General features: G+C 44.6%; 1 protein-coding gene across 6 annotated transcripts in view; it reads left to right on the top strand.

Moving 5' to 3' along the window:
- The window catches only part of RGS9 (regulator of G protein signaling 9), a 38,055-nt gene continuing 20,855 nt past the window's right edge, over positions 1–17,200 (top strand). For 3 of the 6 annotated variants that reach the window (XM_074554845.1, XM_074554844.1, XM_074554843.1), the window contains exons 1-7: positions 1–183; positions 6,821–6,917; positions 9,325–9,375; positions 9,540–9,646; positions 10,086–10,137; positions 11,860–11,918; positions 12,321–12,397. In XM_074554845.1, coding sequence (XP_074410946.1) covers positions 121–183; positions 6,821–6,917; positions 9,325–9,375; positions 9,540–9,646; positions 10,086–10,137; positions 11,860–11,918; positions 12,321–12,397 — 506 coding nt within the window. In that variant the 5' untranslated portion in view covers positions 1–120. The remainder of the gene's footprint in view (positions 184–6,820; positions 6,918–9,324; positions 9,376–9,539; positions 9,647–10,085; positions 10,138–11,859; positions 11,919–12,320; positions 12,398–17,200) is intronic. The other 3 variants (XR_012583135.1, XR_012583136.1, XM_074554846.1) reach the window with 1 other exon arrangement.

The following is a 17,200-nucleotide window of genomic DNA, read 5'->3' as shown; positions in this document are numbered from 1 at the left end:
GGCGGTGGCGCCGCCCCCGGCGTGTGTCGGTGCGGGCAGCCAGGTGCGCCGGGCCGGGGCCGCTCCGCTCGCACCGGCACCGACACCGACACCACCGGCACCACCGGCACCACCGGCACCATGACCGTCACACGGCTCGACCAGGGACAGCGCTACCGCCCGCGCATGGCCTTCCTCAAAAAGGTGAGGTCTCAGCCGCGCTGGGGCAGCCGCACCATTCAGGGCGCGCCGGGCGATGCGGTGCGGTGCTTGGGGCAGCGCTGGCGGTGCTCGGGGCGATGCCGCGTTCGGAGCATCTTGCTCGGCCACCGCTTCCCGGGCACCTCCGGGCGGGTGGGACCGAGGGGGGACAGCCCCTGCCCGGGAGTTTGGGGCCATGACTTGTTGCAATCTGTTGGATCTGTGGAGAGCGCCGTGGATCCCAGCTGGCTCGGGGGGCAGTGTGTGCTGAAGTGATGGAGAAAATAGGACTATAATGTTATTTATCTTTTGTAGCTTATCTCAGCTGAATGGTTGCCCTGACACGTTTTCTCCTCCTTCCATTATTTTTTTTTTTTGTCTCTCAAATCTGCGTCCGTTTTCAGGGAAAAACCCATCAACAGCACCAGGCCACTCAGCGTAGCTGTGCTCCTGTCGGCCCAGTGTGTGTTCCAATGCTTTCAGCTGATGTCCACATTCACGCATTGGTGAATTACACTGGTCTATTACAGCCTGCTCTCCCTCCTTCCAGTGTTCCAGACATGAGTGCATTTGTGTCCAGAAGGAGTGGCATGATGCATGCCCACGTTTTTGGGTGTAATGTGTAATTCTGTGCAGCATTTGGTGGGTTTTTTCTGTAGCATTCATTCAAAGCATGGCCAGTTGTAGTGTAGCTGGTACTGCAGATTTTAAAAAGCAGAGTGTTAAGCTAGCTTTTCTCCCACCCACCTCTCCTGAGTGCGGCTTATCCTGTTGGATGGAATTAACTCAATTTCCAGTGACAAGTTGCTGTTAGAATTGTAGTTAGCTTTCCTCAACGCCCACAAACTAAGGAGGATTCCAGGGGTAAAGGGAGGGAATTTGGGGATGTTCAATGCTGAGGTATAAGCCTGGCAGTACTTACTACACCAGAGGAAGTAAAGAGGGTATTTTCTGTGGTGCTGTGTCTTGCAGGGTAAATTTGGCTGGGGAGCCCTGCCAAGGGAAACACTCCAGGCCAGATTCTGCACTGAGTAATACTCGGTGGAGTTGTGTGCGGGGGAGCAGAGGAGGAGAAGCTGTGCTTTGAGAAAACAACTGCCTGCAGCTGTGCTTCAGCTGCTCCGTGGGAGTGCAGCAGGCTCTGCACAGCACTCCCAGTTCCTCAGGTGGGAAGATCAGTCAAAACACAGCGAATGCACCGCTCACACTGAGAGCAGCCAGGGGGGCTGAGCACTTCCAGGGCTTTGCAAGTCCAGGACCTGTTAGCAGCAGGGAGGGAAGCTCCTGGTGGTCAGTGAGAGCCTTTGGCTCTCAGCTCCGCTTTCATTCCTGCTCTGTTTTTTCCAGACCTCGGAGAAGCCATGCTTGGAGCCTTGGCTGGGAGCACCAGGCACCTTTACTTGTGCCCATGGTGGGACCTGAGGATGCTCAGCCTGCACCCAGCGAGCACCTTACAGGCTTAGACCCATGAGGAGCTAAAATCCTGGAAAGAAGCTTTGTTAATTGCTTAAGCCTGTGCTCATGCTCTGCCCCCAGCTGACACAGGCTGTGCCTGGGCTGCTGCAGCTGCAGGGAGGGATCCCTGCCATGCTGCCATCCCTGTGTGCATCCACAGCTGCAGGGAGGGATCCCTGCCATGCTGCCAGCACATCCCTGTGTGCATCCACAGCTGCAGGGAGGGATCCCTGCCATGCTGCCAGCACATCCCTGTGTGCATTCACAGCTGCAGGGAGGGATCCCTGCCATGCTGCCAGCACATCCCTGTGTGCATCCACAGCTGCAGGGAGGGATCCCTGCCATGCTGCCAGCACATCCCTGTGTGCATCCGCAGCTGCAGGGAGGGATCCCTGCCATGCTGCCAGCACATCCCTCTGTGCATCCGCAGCTGCCAGCACATCCTTCTGTGCATCCACAGCTGCCAGCACCCCCTGTGCTGCCTCTCCATCAGGAAGATGTGCCCACAGCAGCAATCCTGCCATGGGGCACAGGGAAAGGACAGGGGGTTGCTGTAGGGGTGGTGAGCAGTGCCCTGCCCTTGCTGGGAGGCTGCTCTGAATGACTCAGGCTGGATGTGCAGCTTGGTCTTTGTGGCTGAGCTATGAGGGGATCACAGAGCCCTGTAACACCTGTTCTTCATGCTAGCACTTAGGTTGTTTTTATTCTATTTTTCCTCCCCTTCTAAACCATCTTGGCTGGAAGAAGAATGACCCGAAAGTCTCTTGGGATAGCAAGGAAGCCTCTGAAATGGATTTTAGCTGGATGCTGTGAGAGCTTGAATGAACCCAAGCTCTTGGTGGCTGTGCCTGCTCCAGCAGCCAGGCCTGGCTCTGCTGGGCATCAGCTGGCAGAGCTGGGCTGGGTATTTTTCCTTGCCGAGCTGCACAGTGACTCACACCTTGTGGGTAGGGCTGATGGATGCCTTCTTTCCTGCCTCCTCCTCCTCACTCTGGTCCCTGCTGGCTTCTCCCAAGCTGTGCAGCAGCCAAGGAGGGGCTGTTGCAGGCTCTGGGGGCTTTTCCAGCCTTCCTGGCTTTGCTTCTCCAGGCTTAGACTTTCAGCAGCTGCTGGGCCTCATCTCCTGGGCATCTCCAGAAGCATGTGAGCAGCTAAATTTTGTTTCTGCAGACTCCTGCTCTCTGAGGCCCTGAGTATGGCTGAAACTGAGCCTTAGCCAAGCTCAGCTCATCCCATCCTCCCTTTCCTTGTTCCTGGCTGGGAGATGTCAGTGCCACATCTTTTTTTGGAAAAAACTCCCCTCCAGACTGGGAAGAGCCAGTACAGCCCTGCCCTCCCCACTCTCAGATTTACTTCCTTTAGCTGAGGCATCACTCAGTGGGAACAAGCCACTTCCTCTCAGCTTTAATTAAGAAAAAGCAGGAAGTTTTAGCTGGTTAACAATGGATTTTTTTTCATTTCTTCTTTTTTCTGATCATCCATCAATGTGCAAAGCAAGGCTGGCAGTTGTAGACCTAGAATACAATTGAATGATCCCTCAGAGTCCAGAGTGGGGATAAGGAGTGAGGTGTTACCTTGGAAATCAGAGCAGGTAGGGCTGATCCTTGCAAAGAGCAGCAGGCAGGGAGGGAGGCTGGAGCCAGGCAAATGGGATGGAGAAAGCAGCAGATGTTCACTTACAGCACCAGGACTGTGCACTCAGCTGGGAACTGCAAATTCCTGCTGGGAAAATGGATATTTCTTCTGTCTGAAGCAAAGCTGCCTCTGTCTGGGTTGGTGCTGAGAAGGGCTGAGCTCCTCCCCTTGGCAGTGTTCTGCTGCTGCATTTGTGAGTCTCAACTCAGCTTTGGGGTTTGTTTTTCCTGCATTGTGGATGCCCTGTTCCAAAGGGTAAAACTCAGGGATGGGACCTGCACCCAGGGTAACTCAGCCAAGCAATCCATCACTGCCCACTGCTCCATCCTCCTCCTCCAGAACCATGGGCACCCCATCACTTGGTGGCCATTGGCCTCTCTGTCTGGGTTTCAAAAGACAGAAGTTTGCTAAGGAAGGCAGGAGCCTCCCCTGAAATGGAAAATGCAAACCCCCTCCCTCCAAATTGCTGTAATTTTTAAATTAGGGGGCTCTCAGGCAAAAATATGGGAGCAGGAAATAACAGTTCTTTAATAGGGAAGAAAATAAAAAGATAAAATGAACAATGCAGTAAACAAACCAACACTGCCAGAGTCAGAACCCAACCTGACACCCTGTGGGTCAGGCTGTTGGCAGCAGTCCCATTGGAATTGTGGCTCAGCCCTCCTGCAGTGTCAGGGGTGGTTCTGCTGGAGCAGGGATCCTGGAGAAAGGTGCAGTCTCTGCCTCTGGAGATCCAGGGGCAGAGGCAGCTGCTGTTCCTCTGGGAAATCCAATGGAGAAGTCATACTGGTGTTCCAGAATCTCCAGACTATATCCGGGTAGGAATGCTTGGCTGGTGTTCCAGAATCTCCAGATTATATCCAGGTAGGAATGCTTGGCTGGTGCTTCAGAATCCCCAGATTATATCCAGGTAGGAATGCTTGGCTGGTGTTCCAGAATCCCAAGATTCTATCCAGGTAGGAATGCTTGGCTCCTCCCTCTGGGCTCACATCTCCCAATGGGATGCTGTAGTTCTTATCAGCCATGCAGGGACATTCAATGGCCTCTTATCAGCAGATGTCTGCCCAGATGTGGAAGAGATAAGGAAAGCTGCCCACTGAACAGAAGCCAGCTGCCATCCAGATGTAAATAGACACAATTTGCTTGGCAATCCAGGACACTCTCCCAGGCTTCCCACAGGCTCCTGAATCCAGTGTTGGTTTTTCTCACTTTATGGGAGTTTGGGTTCTGCTTTGCTCTCAGTGAGCTGAGCCCTGTGACTCTGTGCAGTCCCAGAGGGGACAGGCAGCTTTCCTGATGTCTCCTCTGTGGCTTTCAGGGTGAGTTCACCTCCAGGCAGAGATCCCAACTGATCTGGAGGGAAATCTCCAGGGGGCTCCTGCCTTGTGGTGTCTGTGTGTGTGAGATGAGCTCTCCCTGGGGCCTGGCTCCTTCAGCAGTCCTCATATTTACCTCTGTGTGCATCCCCACCCATCAACCAGTCAGGAAGTGGCTTCTGGCTCTGCAAAATTCAAACCAGACAGCTCTTTCCTGGCTGAAAGTGTGACAAAATGTACCAGAGCCCTCAGCAAAGCAAGGAAATGTTCCTGCTGTGTGTGAAGCAGCCTCTCGGCCTCCCTGGTGCTGATGGCAGCTCCTGATCCTGTAATCCACTGTTCCCTTGGGAGAACAGACACAGACAGGCTGGGGTTTGATCAGCAAGGTGGATAGTTTGCAGCCAGAGCCAGGCAGCTCCTTGATTTGTAATGTATTTGTCATTTCTCCAGTGACAAGAGCGAGCGTGGCAGAGTGTGAGCACCGCAAGAGCTGAAGAGCTGCTGGTTAAAGGAAGGGAACATGCTGTGCTGTGGGGCTGGGGGGGTTTCTGAGCCAATTCCCTGCTCTCAGCTGGTTGAAGATGTGTCTGGAGCCCACCTGGAGAGCAGCATGTGCTGTGCTGCCTGCCCAGAGCACAGATCCTGCCTGGGTCTGCCAGGTGTCACTGCACAGGGACAGGGGGATGAGAGGGCTGTGTTTGCCCCAGGATCCTGCCAGGATGTGCCAGGTGTCACTGCACAGGGACAGGGGGATCAGCAGGGCTGTGTTTGCCCAGGATCCTGCCAGGATGTGCCAGGTGTCACTGCACAGGGACAGGGGGATGAGAGGGCTGTGTTTGCCCAGGATCTCTGTTCTCTGTGAAAACACTGTGCACTCACAGAGGGTCACTTCCCAAGGTACTGGCTTTGCTTAAAATCCCAGTTTCCTCAAGAGTGCCCTGCCTGCCTCACCTCATCCCACACAGCTGAACTTTCTGAGGTTGAAATTGTGAGTTCTGTTAAAAAAACTAAAAATAATCTTAAAATTCCATCACTTCTGCTCTGGTTTTGCTCTTTTAAAATATTTCATAAGTATTTATACAAATATTTATGTTAAATTTTACCAGGCTTCTCCATTCTAGCATTAATTTGTCAGTGCCTTTAAAAGCAGTTGAAAATCCAGTTTTACTGACAAGCCCAGAGTGTATCCTGTCAGTACAGCTTAAATCCTCACAGAACTTGGCAAGGCTTGGGACCAAAGTCACTGTGGTGCCTGTGAAGACAATACCCTCCATTATGTGAGTGTGTCATCAGCTCAGCCTGTTAAATCCTCTGCTCTCTGTTAAAAAGCTGCAGCCTCACCCAAAACAAATGTGTGGAGAGACCAAATTGGTCCTGTTGGACCAGTTTTGATTTAATAGCCCTGGAAGCAGAAGACAAAAAGGAGAACATCTTCCCCAAAGCTCTCATGGCACTCAGATAATCAAAAACCAGGAGAAGATGAGGAGGGTGCCCCAGCTCCATCCATCTGAGCACGGATCCCAGCTGAAAGAAAAGCTTTGTGATTGGCCATTAATTAGAAACAACCAACATGGGTCAATCCCAGATGCACCTGTTGCATTCCACAGCAGCAGATAATCAATGTCTACATTTTGTTCCTAAGGCCTCTCAGATTCTCAGGAGAAAAATCCTGGCAAAAGAATTTTTCATAAAAGATGTCTGTGACACAGCAGTGCCCACCCTGTGGAGTGCTGGCTGCCCTCCTGCCCACTGCTGACATCCAGCCCTGGTGAATTTGCAGGGAATGCCTTGAGGAAGGAAGGAATGATGCATCTGACTCCATCTTATCAGAAGGCTAATTAGTTACTTTATTATGTAAATTATATAATGCAATAAAATTATGAATTATAAATTCTATATTATTATATTTATTATTCTATACTATATTATACTATGTTGCATTACATCTAAACTGAATCTGCCAGAATCTCGTGACTGTCACCCAGCAGTCCCCACACACACACACCTGGCCCTGACGGGCCAGGGAAACAAAACACCATGAATTTGGGTAAATAATCCCCATATTGCATTCTACTTTTGCACAAACACAGGCACAGCAAATGATAAGAATTGTTTTTTCTTTCTCTGGGGTTCAGAGAATGTGAATCTCAGAAATATCCTTGGGAAGAATTGTGCCTTGCTTTTCTCTGTGAGGAGAAATCCTATCCCATCCTGTCCCATCTCCTGCTTTGCAGATTGAAGCTCTCATGATGGAGATGCAGAGCCCAGACACAGGAATCAAGACACAGACCCAGCCAGTGATGGTCACCAGCATCCCCCACGCTGTCACAGGTAAGAACTAACCTGGGGGAAGGGATGGGCCCAGTTCAGCACAGAAAATCTGTCTGTGATCCCCTGGCTGCGTGCTGGAGCTCTGCTCCCAGTAAATATATATAAATATATATAAATATATATAAATATATATAAATATATATAAATATATATAAATATATATAAATATATATAAATATATATAAATATCATTTGAGATGTACCTGCTCCCTGGCTGTGGGCTGGAGCTCTTCCCCCAGTAAATATATATAAATATATATAAATATATATTTATATATATAAATATATATAAATATATATAAATATATATAAATATCATTTGAGATGTTCTTGCTCCATGGCTCTGTGCTGGAGCTCTGCTCCCAATAAATATATATAAATATCATTTGAGATGTACCTGCTCCCTGGCTGTGTGCTGGAGCTCTGCTCCCAGTAAATATATATAAATATCATTTGAGATGTTCTTGCTCCCTTAATCTGGTTCTCACTCCTGTCTCATTTCATTCCTACCCTTTGAATCACACAAAAGTTGATCCCCAGGCACTCCCAGCTGTCTCCTGGGGTTAACTGCAGTGACTTTACCTTAGCACAGAGGTGAGGACATGCTGCAGCCTCCAGACCTCTCCTGCTCCCAATGAGGCTGGATCCCAAATAAAAATAAATATTAAAATCCAATTAAAACAAGCAGCCTGGAGGCAGACTGAATGATGGTACTTCAGTAACGAGCCATTAACAATTAGTCTTCCTTTTCATGTTTACTGCTGGTAATAATTTTTCTTGAGTAGGCAGGAAAAGAACAAAATATTCAGCCCACTTGTGTGGCTGCAAATGACAGCTTTGCTCCCTCAAGGAGGCTGCAGGAGCAGCAGAGAGGAGCTGAGCTGTGCCATGTGCAGTGTTCCAGGCAGCTCTTATCACCAGCAGCCTCCTTGTGCCTGCTGCTCCTTTCACCAGCACCCGCAGCACTCTGCTCTCCTGCTCTCCCAACCTCCACCAGAGCTCTTGTGAGGAATCCCCTGCTATAAATATTCACACATATCCTCCTCCTGCTTCCATCTTTCTCCAGCACTTGGGAATTCAGAACAAAAACTCCCACTGAAACAGAAGTGAGTTTGCTCCAGGCAAGTCGGGAGAATTCCCCCGCTGTGTTTGCAAAGCCTGGCTGGCTCAGTGTGTTGTTTGCCCCAATTTAAAAAAAAAGAGGCTGCAGAGGCACCGAAGTCACTTGCCAATGGGAAGAGGCAGTGAGTATAGGGATTTTTCATAAATTATCATGGTGACTGTTAAATTCAGTGAAAGTCAGTAAAATGGCTCACAAATAAACCTCAATGTTAAATGTGCACCTTTGGGGGAAAGTGCTTACAGAGGGAGTTGTCTAGAAATGAGTGATGAGATAATCCTTTAATTTCATCTATTTCAGGAAGCAGGCAGGAGGATAAGAGCTCTGAGCCCCTATTAGAAAGTTAAGTCATCACTGCAATGTCAAGAAAGGTCAACACCTCAGTCTGCAGTCCTGGGGGAGGTTTGGAGGAAAGGCAGTAACTGGTCAGGGAACAAGTCCCTTTTTTCCCTCTTTAAATGGAAAGAAGTTCATGAAATTTGCCCCTCAGAACATAAAACTAAATACTAAAACATAAAACTAAATACTAAATAATACTAAATAATACTAAAACATGAAATACTAGAACATAAAACTAAAACTGCTGGAAGTTTATGCTGCTTATGGTGGGTGCAACTGCTCACAGTGCAACAAAAGAACTGGGAGAGATAAAATGTGTGTGAATTTGATAAATCCAGTGACCACTGCAGCTTGGATCTGAGATCTGGACACCCCTTCTGCCCATTAAGGGAATCTTAAGAGGATCTGGCACTGGTCTTTACAAAACTGAGACAGGGCTGTGTGTGACCGTGCTCACAGGGGTCTGAGGATGAGGAAAGAGATGAGGATCTGACTCCATGTGTCAGAAGGCTGATTTATTATTTTATGATATATATTATATTAAAGCTATACTAAAAGAGTAGAAGAAAGGATTTCATCAGAAGGCTGGCTAAGACTAAGAGAAGAAGGAATGATAACAAAGGCTTGTGGCTCAGATTCTTTTTCTGAGCCAGCTCACTGTGATTGGCCATTAATTAGCCACAACCACATGAGACCAATCCCAGATGCACCTGTTGCATTCCACAGCAGCAGACAATCAATGTTTGCATTTTGTTCCTGAGGCCTCTCAGCTTCTCAGGAGGAAAAATCCTAAAGAAAGGATTTTCCATAAAAGATGTCTGTGACACTGTGCCCTCATGGCATCCAGAGCACAGTGAGGGGTGAGCACTGGAGAGTCTCCTTTCCCCCTGTGGGTTTGGGCACACTCCTGATTCCAGTGCCTGACCTTTGCTTTGTTTTGCCTTGCAGGTAATGATATCATGCAGTGGATCCTTCAGCGCTTGAAAATCACTGCAGAAGGTGGGTAAAAATGGGAAAATTGAGCCTTTCCCAGCTTCCACTCATAAAACCAAGCTCTCAAGCAGCAAAACCTTTTAGCTGAATTCTCCCCTGCATGAGAGCTCACTTTTAATTCCAGTGAAGTGTTTCTGTGCAATGAGAACATCTGCATTCTCCATTTTCAGAGGCACTCCACCTGGGAGACCTGTTTGTGAAATATGGATATATCTACCCTCTCCAGGAGCCAAAGAACCTCACCCTGAGGGCAGATGGCAGCCTCTACAGGTTTCAAGTGAGTTGCAGCTCCTTGAGAGGGAGTTCAGCACTGGTTTTTATTAAAAGCAGGCAGCTGGGGCACTTCCCAGGAGCTGTGCAGAAGGAAGGAAAAGACTCAGAGAAGTCTGAGATTGCAGTTTACAGGGAAACTGTGGTAGTTTCTTCAGTGAAATTAGTGTACTTGTTCAGCCTAAAAATAGCTGTGCTTTCCTCCAGAGAGTGTTCCCTTCCAGATCTTAAATCAGCAAATGGAATTGCTGGTTGGACATAGATGATGTGGGGGCACTCAATAATGAATATTCAAAAAGCACAGTAAGAACAGGATGGGATTGAGGTTCATGGCTGGACTCTTTCTACTGCTCTCGGTGGGAAATCAGGATATTCCTGGTACTGGGAATGAGGAATCCATGGGTTCAGGGGCTGTGTGCACTAACAGGAGGCTCCTTTCCTTGCAGACTCCTTATTTCTGGCCAGTGCAGGGCTGGGCTGCTGATGACACTGACTATGGTGAGTGGTGGCACTGCAGGTGCCCAGGGCTGTGGGTTTGTCACACTGTCCAGGGCTGTGGGTTTGTCACACTGTCCAGGGGGATCCAGAGGTGCCCAGGGGTATCCAGGGGTGTGGGTTTGTCCCAAAGTTCAGGGATGTGGGTTTGTCACACAGTCCAGGGGTGTCCAGGGATGCCAGGGATGTGGGTTTGTCCCAAACTCCAGTGTGGTGGTGTTCACAGGGCTTTCAGGACAAGGGAAAAGATGAGAATCTTGACTTTATGTTTCAGAAGGCTGATTTATTATTTTATGATATCTATAATATTAAAATAAAATTATATACTAAATTATAAAATTATTATATACTAAATTATATAATATATTATATAATACTAAATTATATTTTAATTATACAATTTAATATTATATAATTACTAAATTATATTATTTATTATTATATACTAAATTATAAAATAAAATTATATACTAAGAGAATAAAAGAAAAGATTTCATCAGAAAGCTTGAAAAGAATAATAATAAAATCTTGTGACTGACCAGAGAGTCTCCAAGACACCTAGACTGATTGGTCATTAATTAATTAACCACATGAGACCAATCAAAGATGCACCTGTTGCATTCCACAGCAGCAGATAATCATTGTTTACATTTTGTTTCTGAAGCCTCTCAGCTTGTAAAGAAAAAAGATTTTAATGAAAGAATTTTTCATAAAATATGTCTGTGACAGTCCAGGGGTGCCCAGGGGTGTGGGTTTGTCCCACAGTCCAGGGGTGTGGGTTTGTCCCACAGTCCTGCTTCACAGCTGCTCTTCCTGTTCTTGTGCTTCATCTCCACTCACAAGGAGTGAGTTCTGCCCTGAATTCTGACCTGGCAATTTTTTTTCATGCTGTTTTGTGAATAATTCTCAGTAATGGTGAATGGAGGGTGTGACCATCTTGAGGTGGCCTTGCTGAGAGAAAGTGCTGAAGCTCTTCTGTTCCATGAAGATCCATCACACAGGAGCACATCTGAATTACCTGGCTGGGGAGGGAAGGCTTTAAGCACAAGATTAGATTTCCCTGAGCAGTTAAGTGTGTTCCTGGACCTGAGCCCAGGGCTGTCTTCCTGTAGCTTTGGACCAAGCCCTGCATTCAGAGATGGTTCTTATTTTCCTTTGTAGAAAGCACAGTGACCTCCAATATCTCCTGATGGGTTTTTCCATCTAAATCTCTTGTTGCCTTTATGATGCTTTTTGTTGTAGAGCTGCTCATGAATTTTGGGCTGATCAGCTGGGTTTGCTCCTGTGAGCTGTGCACTTCCCAGGTTGATTTGTCCATGCCAGGGCTGTCCTCTGTTGCTTTTATCTGCATTATGCTGCAGATTTCCCAAGGAAATAAAAAAGCCTGAAATGTTTTTATTAAAACTTGAGCAAAAGCCACTGGCCTGTGCTTAGAAAACTTGGAGATCAAACTCTGAGGAGCCTCACACCTGGAAGGTTTGGTCCAGTGTCCCTTGACACTGTGGCTGAGTTGGCAGGGAAGGGTGGCAGAAGGACACAGTGCCTGTCCTGCCTGGGCATCAGTGCCATCCCAAAAGCACCAAAGTCCTTTCTTCCTGTGAGCTTGGAGCTCATGCCTGGCAAGATATTCTAGCAGACAAAGGCTCCTGTGATTGTAATGTGGGTAAATTTATAATTATTCTTGCACTTGTATAACTGACTGCTAATTTGCTTCTACCTCCACAGCAATTTATCTGGCAAAGAAGAACATTAAAAGGAAAGGGATTTTGGAAGAATATGAAAAGGTGAGGAGACACTGCACTTGTTCCATTACAAGACCCTCATTTGCTACAGCTTAAGCCCTTTATTGCTAATGAGTGGGGCACAGCAAAAAAAAAAAATCACCTCTTCAATTGCATGAGGTGTTCTTGCAGCTGTATCAAAACCCAACATTTTGCAAGTGAAAAAAACAACCAGTACAGCAAACTCCTGTGAAGTCAATTATAATTTTAGCAGGGGTAATTGCTCTCCTTGCAATGGTATTTTTGAACTGTTGCAATTCTTGTAATTACGTGCAGAACAATCCAGATTTCTTGGCTCAGTGGCCAGCCTGGCCTCGTTGAACTATGGAGAGTCAAGAAAACCCCAGCATGGGAGTGCCCTGGTCAGAATTTTCACACTAAACTGCTTTTTTATTTTTATTCCAGGAACATTACAACATGCTCAATCAAAAAATAAACTACAAGTGGGATTTTGTCATTATGCAGGCCAAGGAGCAGTATAAGTGAGTTGAATTGCATTCCCTTGCTTGCATCACTGGGCAGGGTGTGAGGAGCAGAGCTTGGCTGGCTCAGTGCACAGCTCAATCACACATTAAAAACACCAAAATGCCTTTAAATGGCTTGGAGTGGAGGTTTAGGTTTAGCACTTGATGTGGTTCTGTGAAGAAGCTGGGTCCTGATGCTGCAAGCCCTAATTAGAAACAACTTCATTTAGCTCAATTCTCCATGAGGATTTGGGGGGCAGGCCCTGGACTTTGGGGCAGTTGCTGGTCTGGGTCAGGAGTTTCTGGCACATCTCTCAGCTGAGTGGAGAATCAAGAAGCAGTAAATGTCCCAGCAGGGACTTCTGGAGAACACTGAAGTGCATACCTCAGTACCCAGCTAAAATAACTTGATTTTACAACTGAAACCTTCAAATTCCCAGGAAACTGGGTGAACATGAGATGGGAATATTCTTTTAGAGATCTTTCCTGCTTCTGTGGGCCCCTGTTACCTTCCTTTCCCTCCTGGCAGGGCAGGCAGTGCCTCTGTGTTCCCTGGGCTGGCAGCCAAGTCCTGGGAGTGCAGCTCATCAGATAACTCTCATTAAACACCAGACTGTTGTTCTTGTAAATTGAGGGCAGACTTGGGCTGAGAGATGCCAAATGCAGTTTCAAAGCCAGATGCCCAGGCTGTGTCTGAAGCAGCAGATTAAACCTGTCTGAGGCTGTTTGCTGGGGCAGACTGGGGCACAGCCCCCAGCCTGTGACCACAGCAGGGAGGCCACATGCAAACTGCCTGCTGGGAATGTTCCCTGCCCCGTGCTAAATCCCAAATTGTGCTCAGGACTTTTCTGGGAAAGAATTCATTGGTCCAAGCCCAAACCATGCTGGTGCCTCCTCTGTTTAATTGTGGAGGTGATTTGGGTTTTAGTGCCTGGGAACCCTGCTCAGAACCATTTCCAAGCAGTTTCTCTGAGAAATGCCTCTGCTTTTGAGAGACAGGAATCAGACATGTCCCTTGGGGACATGGGACAGGGACAGAGGTGAAGCAGCAGGACTGGGGACAAGTCAGCAGAGAGGCTTTGTACCTAAGCAGAAAGGTGTGGTGGTGTTCACAGGGGTCCCAGGATGAGGGAAGAGATGAGAATCTTGACTCCATGTTTCAGAAGGCTGAATTTTATTATTTTATTATATATATTAGATTATTTTATATGTCATATTAAAACTATACTAAAAGAATAGAAGAAAGGATTTTATCAGAAGAAAGGAAATTTCCAGGAAAGGAAAGGAAATTTCCAGGAAAGGAAATTTCAAGGAAATTTCCAGGAAAGGAAATTTCAAGGAAAGGAAATTTCAAGGAAATTTCAAGGAAATTTCAAGGAAAGGAAAGGAAATTTCAAGGAAAGGAAATTCCAAGGAAAGGAAATTTCAAGGAAAGGAAATTCCAAGGAAAGGAAATTTCAAGGAAATTTCAAGGAAATTTCAAGGAAAGGAAAGGAAATTTCAAGGAAATTTCAAGGAAAGGAAATTTCAAGGAAATTTCAAGGAAAGGAAATTTCAAGGAAAGGAAATTTCAAGGAAAGGAAATTTCAAGGAAAGGAAATTTCAAGGAAAGGAAAGGAAAGGAAATTTCAAGGAAAGGAAATTTCAAGGAAATTTCAAGGAAATTTCAAGGAAAGGAAATTTCAAGGAAATTTCAAGGAAATTTCAAGGAAAGGAAATTTCAAGGAAATTTCAAGGAAATTTCAAGGAAAGGAAATTTCAAGGAAAGGAAATTTCAAGGAAATTTCAAGGAAAGGAAATTTCAAGGAAATTTCAAGGAAATTTCAAGGAAATTTCAAGGAAAGGAAAGGAAATTTCAAGGAAAGGAAATTTCAAGGAAAGGAAAGGAAATTTCAAGGAAAGGAAATTTCAAGGAAAGGAAATTTCAAGGAAAGGAAAGGAAATTTCAAGGAAAGGAAATTTCAAGGAAAGGAAAGGAAAGGAAATTTCAAGGAAAGGAAATTTCAAGGAAAGGAAATTTCAAGGAAAGGAAATTTCAAGGAAAGGAAAGGAAAGGAAATTTCAAGGAAAGGAAATTTCAAGGAAAGGAAAGGAAATTTCAAGGAAAGGAAATTTCAAGGAAAGGAAATTTCAAGGAAATTTCAAGGAAATTTCAAGGAAAGGAAATTTCAAGGAAAGGAAAGGAAATTTCAAGGAAAGGAAATTTCAAGGAAAGGAAATTTCAAGGAAAGGAAAGGAAATTTCAAGGAAAGGAAATTTCAAGGAAATTTCAAGGAAATTTCAAGGAAAGGAAATTTCAAGGAAAGGAAATTTCAAGGAAAGGAAAGGAAAGGAAATTTCAAGGAAAGGAAATTTCAAGGAAAGGAAATTTCAAGGAAAGGAAAGGAAAGGAAATTTCAAGGAAAGGAAAGGAAATTTCAAGGAAAGGAAAGGAAATTTCAAGGAAAGGAAAGGAAATTTCAAGGAAAGGAAAGGAAATTTCAAGGAAAGGAAAGGAAAGGAAAGGAAAGGAAAGGAAAGGAAAGGAAAGGAAAGGAAAGGAAAGGAAAGGAAAGGAAAGGAAATTTCAAGGAAAGGAAAGGAAATTTCAAGGAAAGGAAAGGAAATTTCAAGGAAAGGAAATTTCAAGGAAAGGAAAGGAAAGGAAATTTCAAGGAAAGGAAAGGAAAGGAAATTTCAAGGAAAGGAAAGGAAAGGAAATTTCAAGGAAAGGAAATTTCAAGGAAAGGAAATTTCAAGGAAAGGAAAGGAAATTTCAAGGAAAGGAAATTTCAAGGAAAGGAAATTTCAAGGAAAGGAAATTTCAAGGAAATTTCAAGGAAAGGAAAGGAAATTTCAAGGAAATTTCAAGGAAAGGAAATTTCAAGGAAAGGAAAGGAAAGGAAAGGAAAGGAAAGGAAAGGAAAGGAAAGGAAATTTCAAGGAAAGGAAAGGAAATTTCAAGGAAAGGAAATTTCAAGGAAAGGAAATTTCAAGGAAAGGAAATTTCAAGGAAAGGAAATTTCAAGGAAAGGAAATTTCAAGGAAATTTCAAGGAAATTTCAAGGAAAGGAAATTTCAAGGAAATTTCAAGGAAAGGAAATTTCAAGGAAAGGAAATTTCAAGGAAAGGAAATTTCAAGGAAATTTCAAGGAAATTTCAAGGAAATTTCAAGGAAATTTCAAGGAAAGGAAATTTCAAGGAAAGGAAATTTCAAGGAAAGGAAAGGAAAGGAAATTTCAAGGAAAGGAAATTTCAAGGAAAGGAAATTTCAAGGAAAGGAAAGGAAAGGAAATTTCAAGGAAAGGAAAGGAAAGGAAATTTCAAGGAAAGGAAAGGAAAGGAAATTTCAAGGAAAGGAAAGGAAAGGAAATTTCAAGGAAAGGAAAGGAAAGGAAATTTCAAGGAAAGGAAATTTCAAGGAAAGGAAATTTCAAGGAAAGGAAAGGAAATTTCAAGGAAAGGAAAGGAAATTTCAAGGAAAGGAAATTTCAAGGAAAGGAAAGGAAATTTCAAGGAAAGGAAATTTCAAGGAAAGGAAAGGAAATTTCAAGGAAAGGAAAGGAAAGGAAATTTCAAGGAAAGGAAAGGAAATTTCAAGGAAAGGAAAGGAAAGGAAATTTCAAGGAAAGGAAAGGAAAGGAAATTTCAAGGAAAGGAAATTTCAAGGAAAGGAAAGGAAATTTCAAGGAAAGGAAATTTCAAGGAAAGGAAAGGAAATTTCAAGGAAAGGAAATTTCAAGGAAAGGAAAGGAAAGGAAATTTCAAGGAAATTTCAAGGAAATTTCAAGGAAAGGAAAGGAAATTTCAAGGAAATTTCAAGGAAATTTCAAGGAAAGGAAAGGAAAGGAAATTTCAAGGAAATTTCAAGGAAATTTCAAGGAAAGGAAAGGAAAGGAAATTTCAAGGAAAGGAAAGGAAATTTCAAGGAAAGGAAAGGAAAGGAAATTTCAAGGAAAGGAAATTTCAAGGAAAGGAAAGGAAAGGAAAGGAAATTTCAAGGAAAGGAAAGGAAAGGAAAGGAAATTTCAAGGAAAGGAAAGGAAAGGAAAGGAAAGGAAAGGAAAGGAAAGGAAAGGAAAGGAAAGGAAAGGAAAGGAAAGGAAAGGAAAGGAAATTTCAAGGAAAGGAAAGGAAAGGAAAGGAAAGGAAAGGAAAGGAAAGGAAAGGAAAGGAAAGGAAAGGAAAGGAAAGGAAATTTCAAGGAAAGGAAAGGAAAGGAAAGGAAAGGAAAGGAAATTTCAAGGAAAGGAAAGGAAAGGAAAGGAAAGGAAAGGAAAGGAAAGGAAATTTCAAGGAAATTTCAAGGAAAGGAAAGGAAAGGAAAGGAAAGGAAAGGAAAGGAAAGGAAAGGAAAGGAAAGGAAAGGAAAGGAAAGGAAAGGAAAGGAAAGGAAAGGAAAGGAAAGGAAAGGAAAGGAAAGGAAAGGAAAGGAAAGGAAAGGAAAGGAAAGGAAAGGAAAGGAAATTTCAAGGAAAGGAAATTTCAAGGAAAGGAAAGGAAAGGAAAGGAAATTTCAAGGAAAGGAAAGGAAAGGAAAGGAAATTTCAAGGAAAGGAAAGGAAAGGAAAGGAAAGGAAAGGAAATTTCAAGGAAAGGAAATTTCAAGGAAAGGAAATTTCAAGGAAAGGAAATTTCAAGGAAAGGAAATTTCAAGGAAAGGAAAGGAAAGGAAATTTCAAGGAAAGGAAATTTCAAGGAAAGGAAAGGAAAGGAAATTTCAAGGAAAGGAAAGGAAAGGAAAGGAAATTTCAAGGAAAGGAAATTTCAAGGAAAGGAAAGGAAAGGAAATTTCAAGGAAAGGAAAGGAAATTTCAAGGAAAGGAAAGGAAATTTCAAGGA

The sequence above is a fragment of the Zonotrichia albicollis genome, chromosome 19 (genome assembly GCF_047830755.1).
Source record: "Zonotrichia albicollis isolate bZonAlb1 chromosome 19, bZonAlb1.hap1, whole genome shotgun sequence".
NCBI classification, from domain to species: Eukaryota; Metazoa; Chordata; class Aves; order Passeriformes; family Passerellidae; genus Zonotrichia; species Zonotrichia albicollis.
The sequence above is the reverse complement of the archived record's forward strand: the minus strand, read 5'-3'. Positions and strand labels throughout refer to the sequence as shown.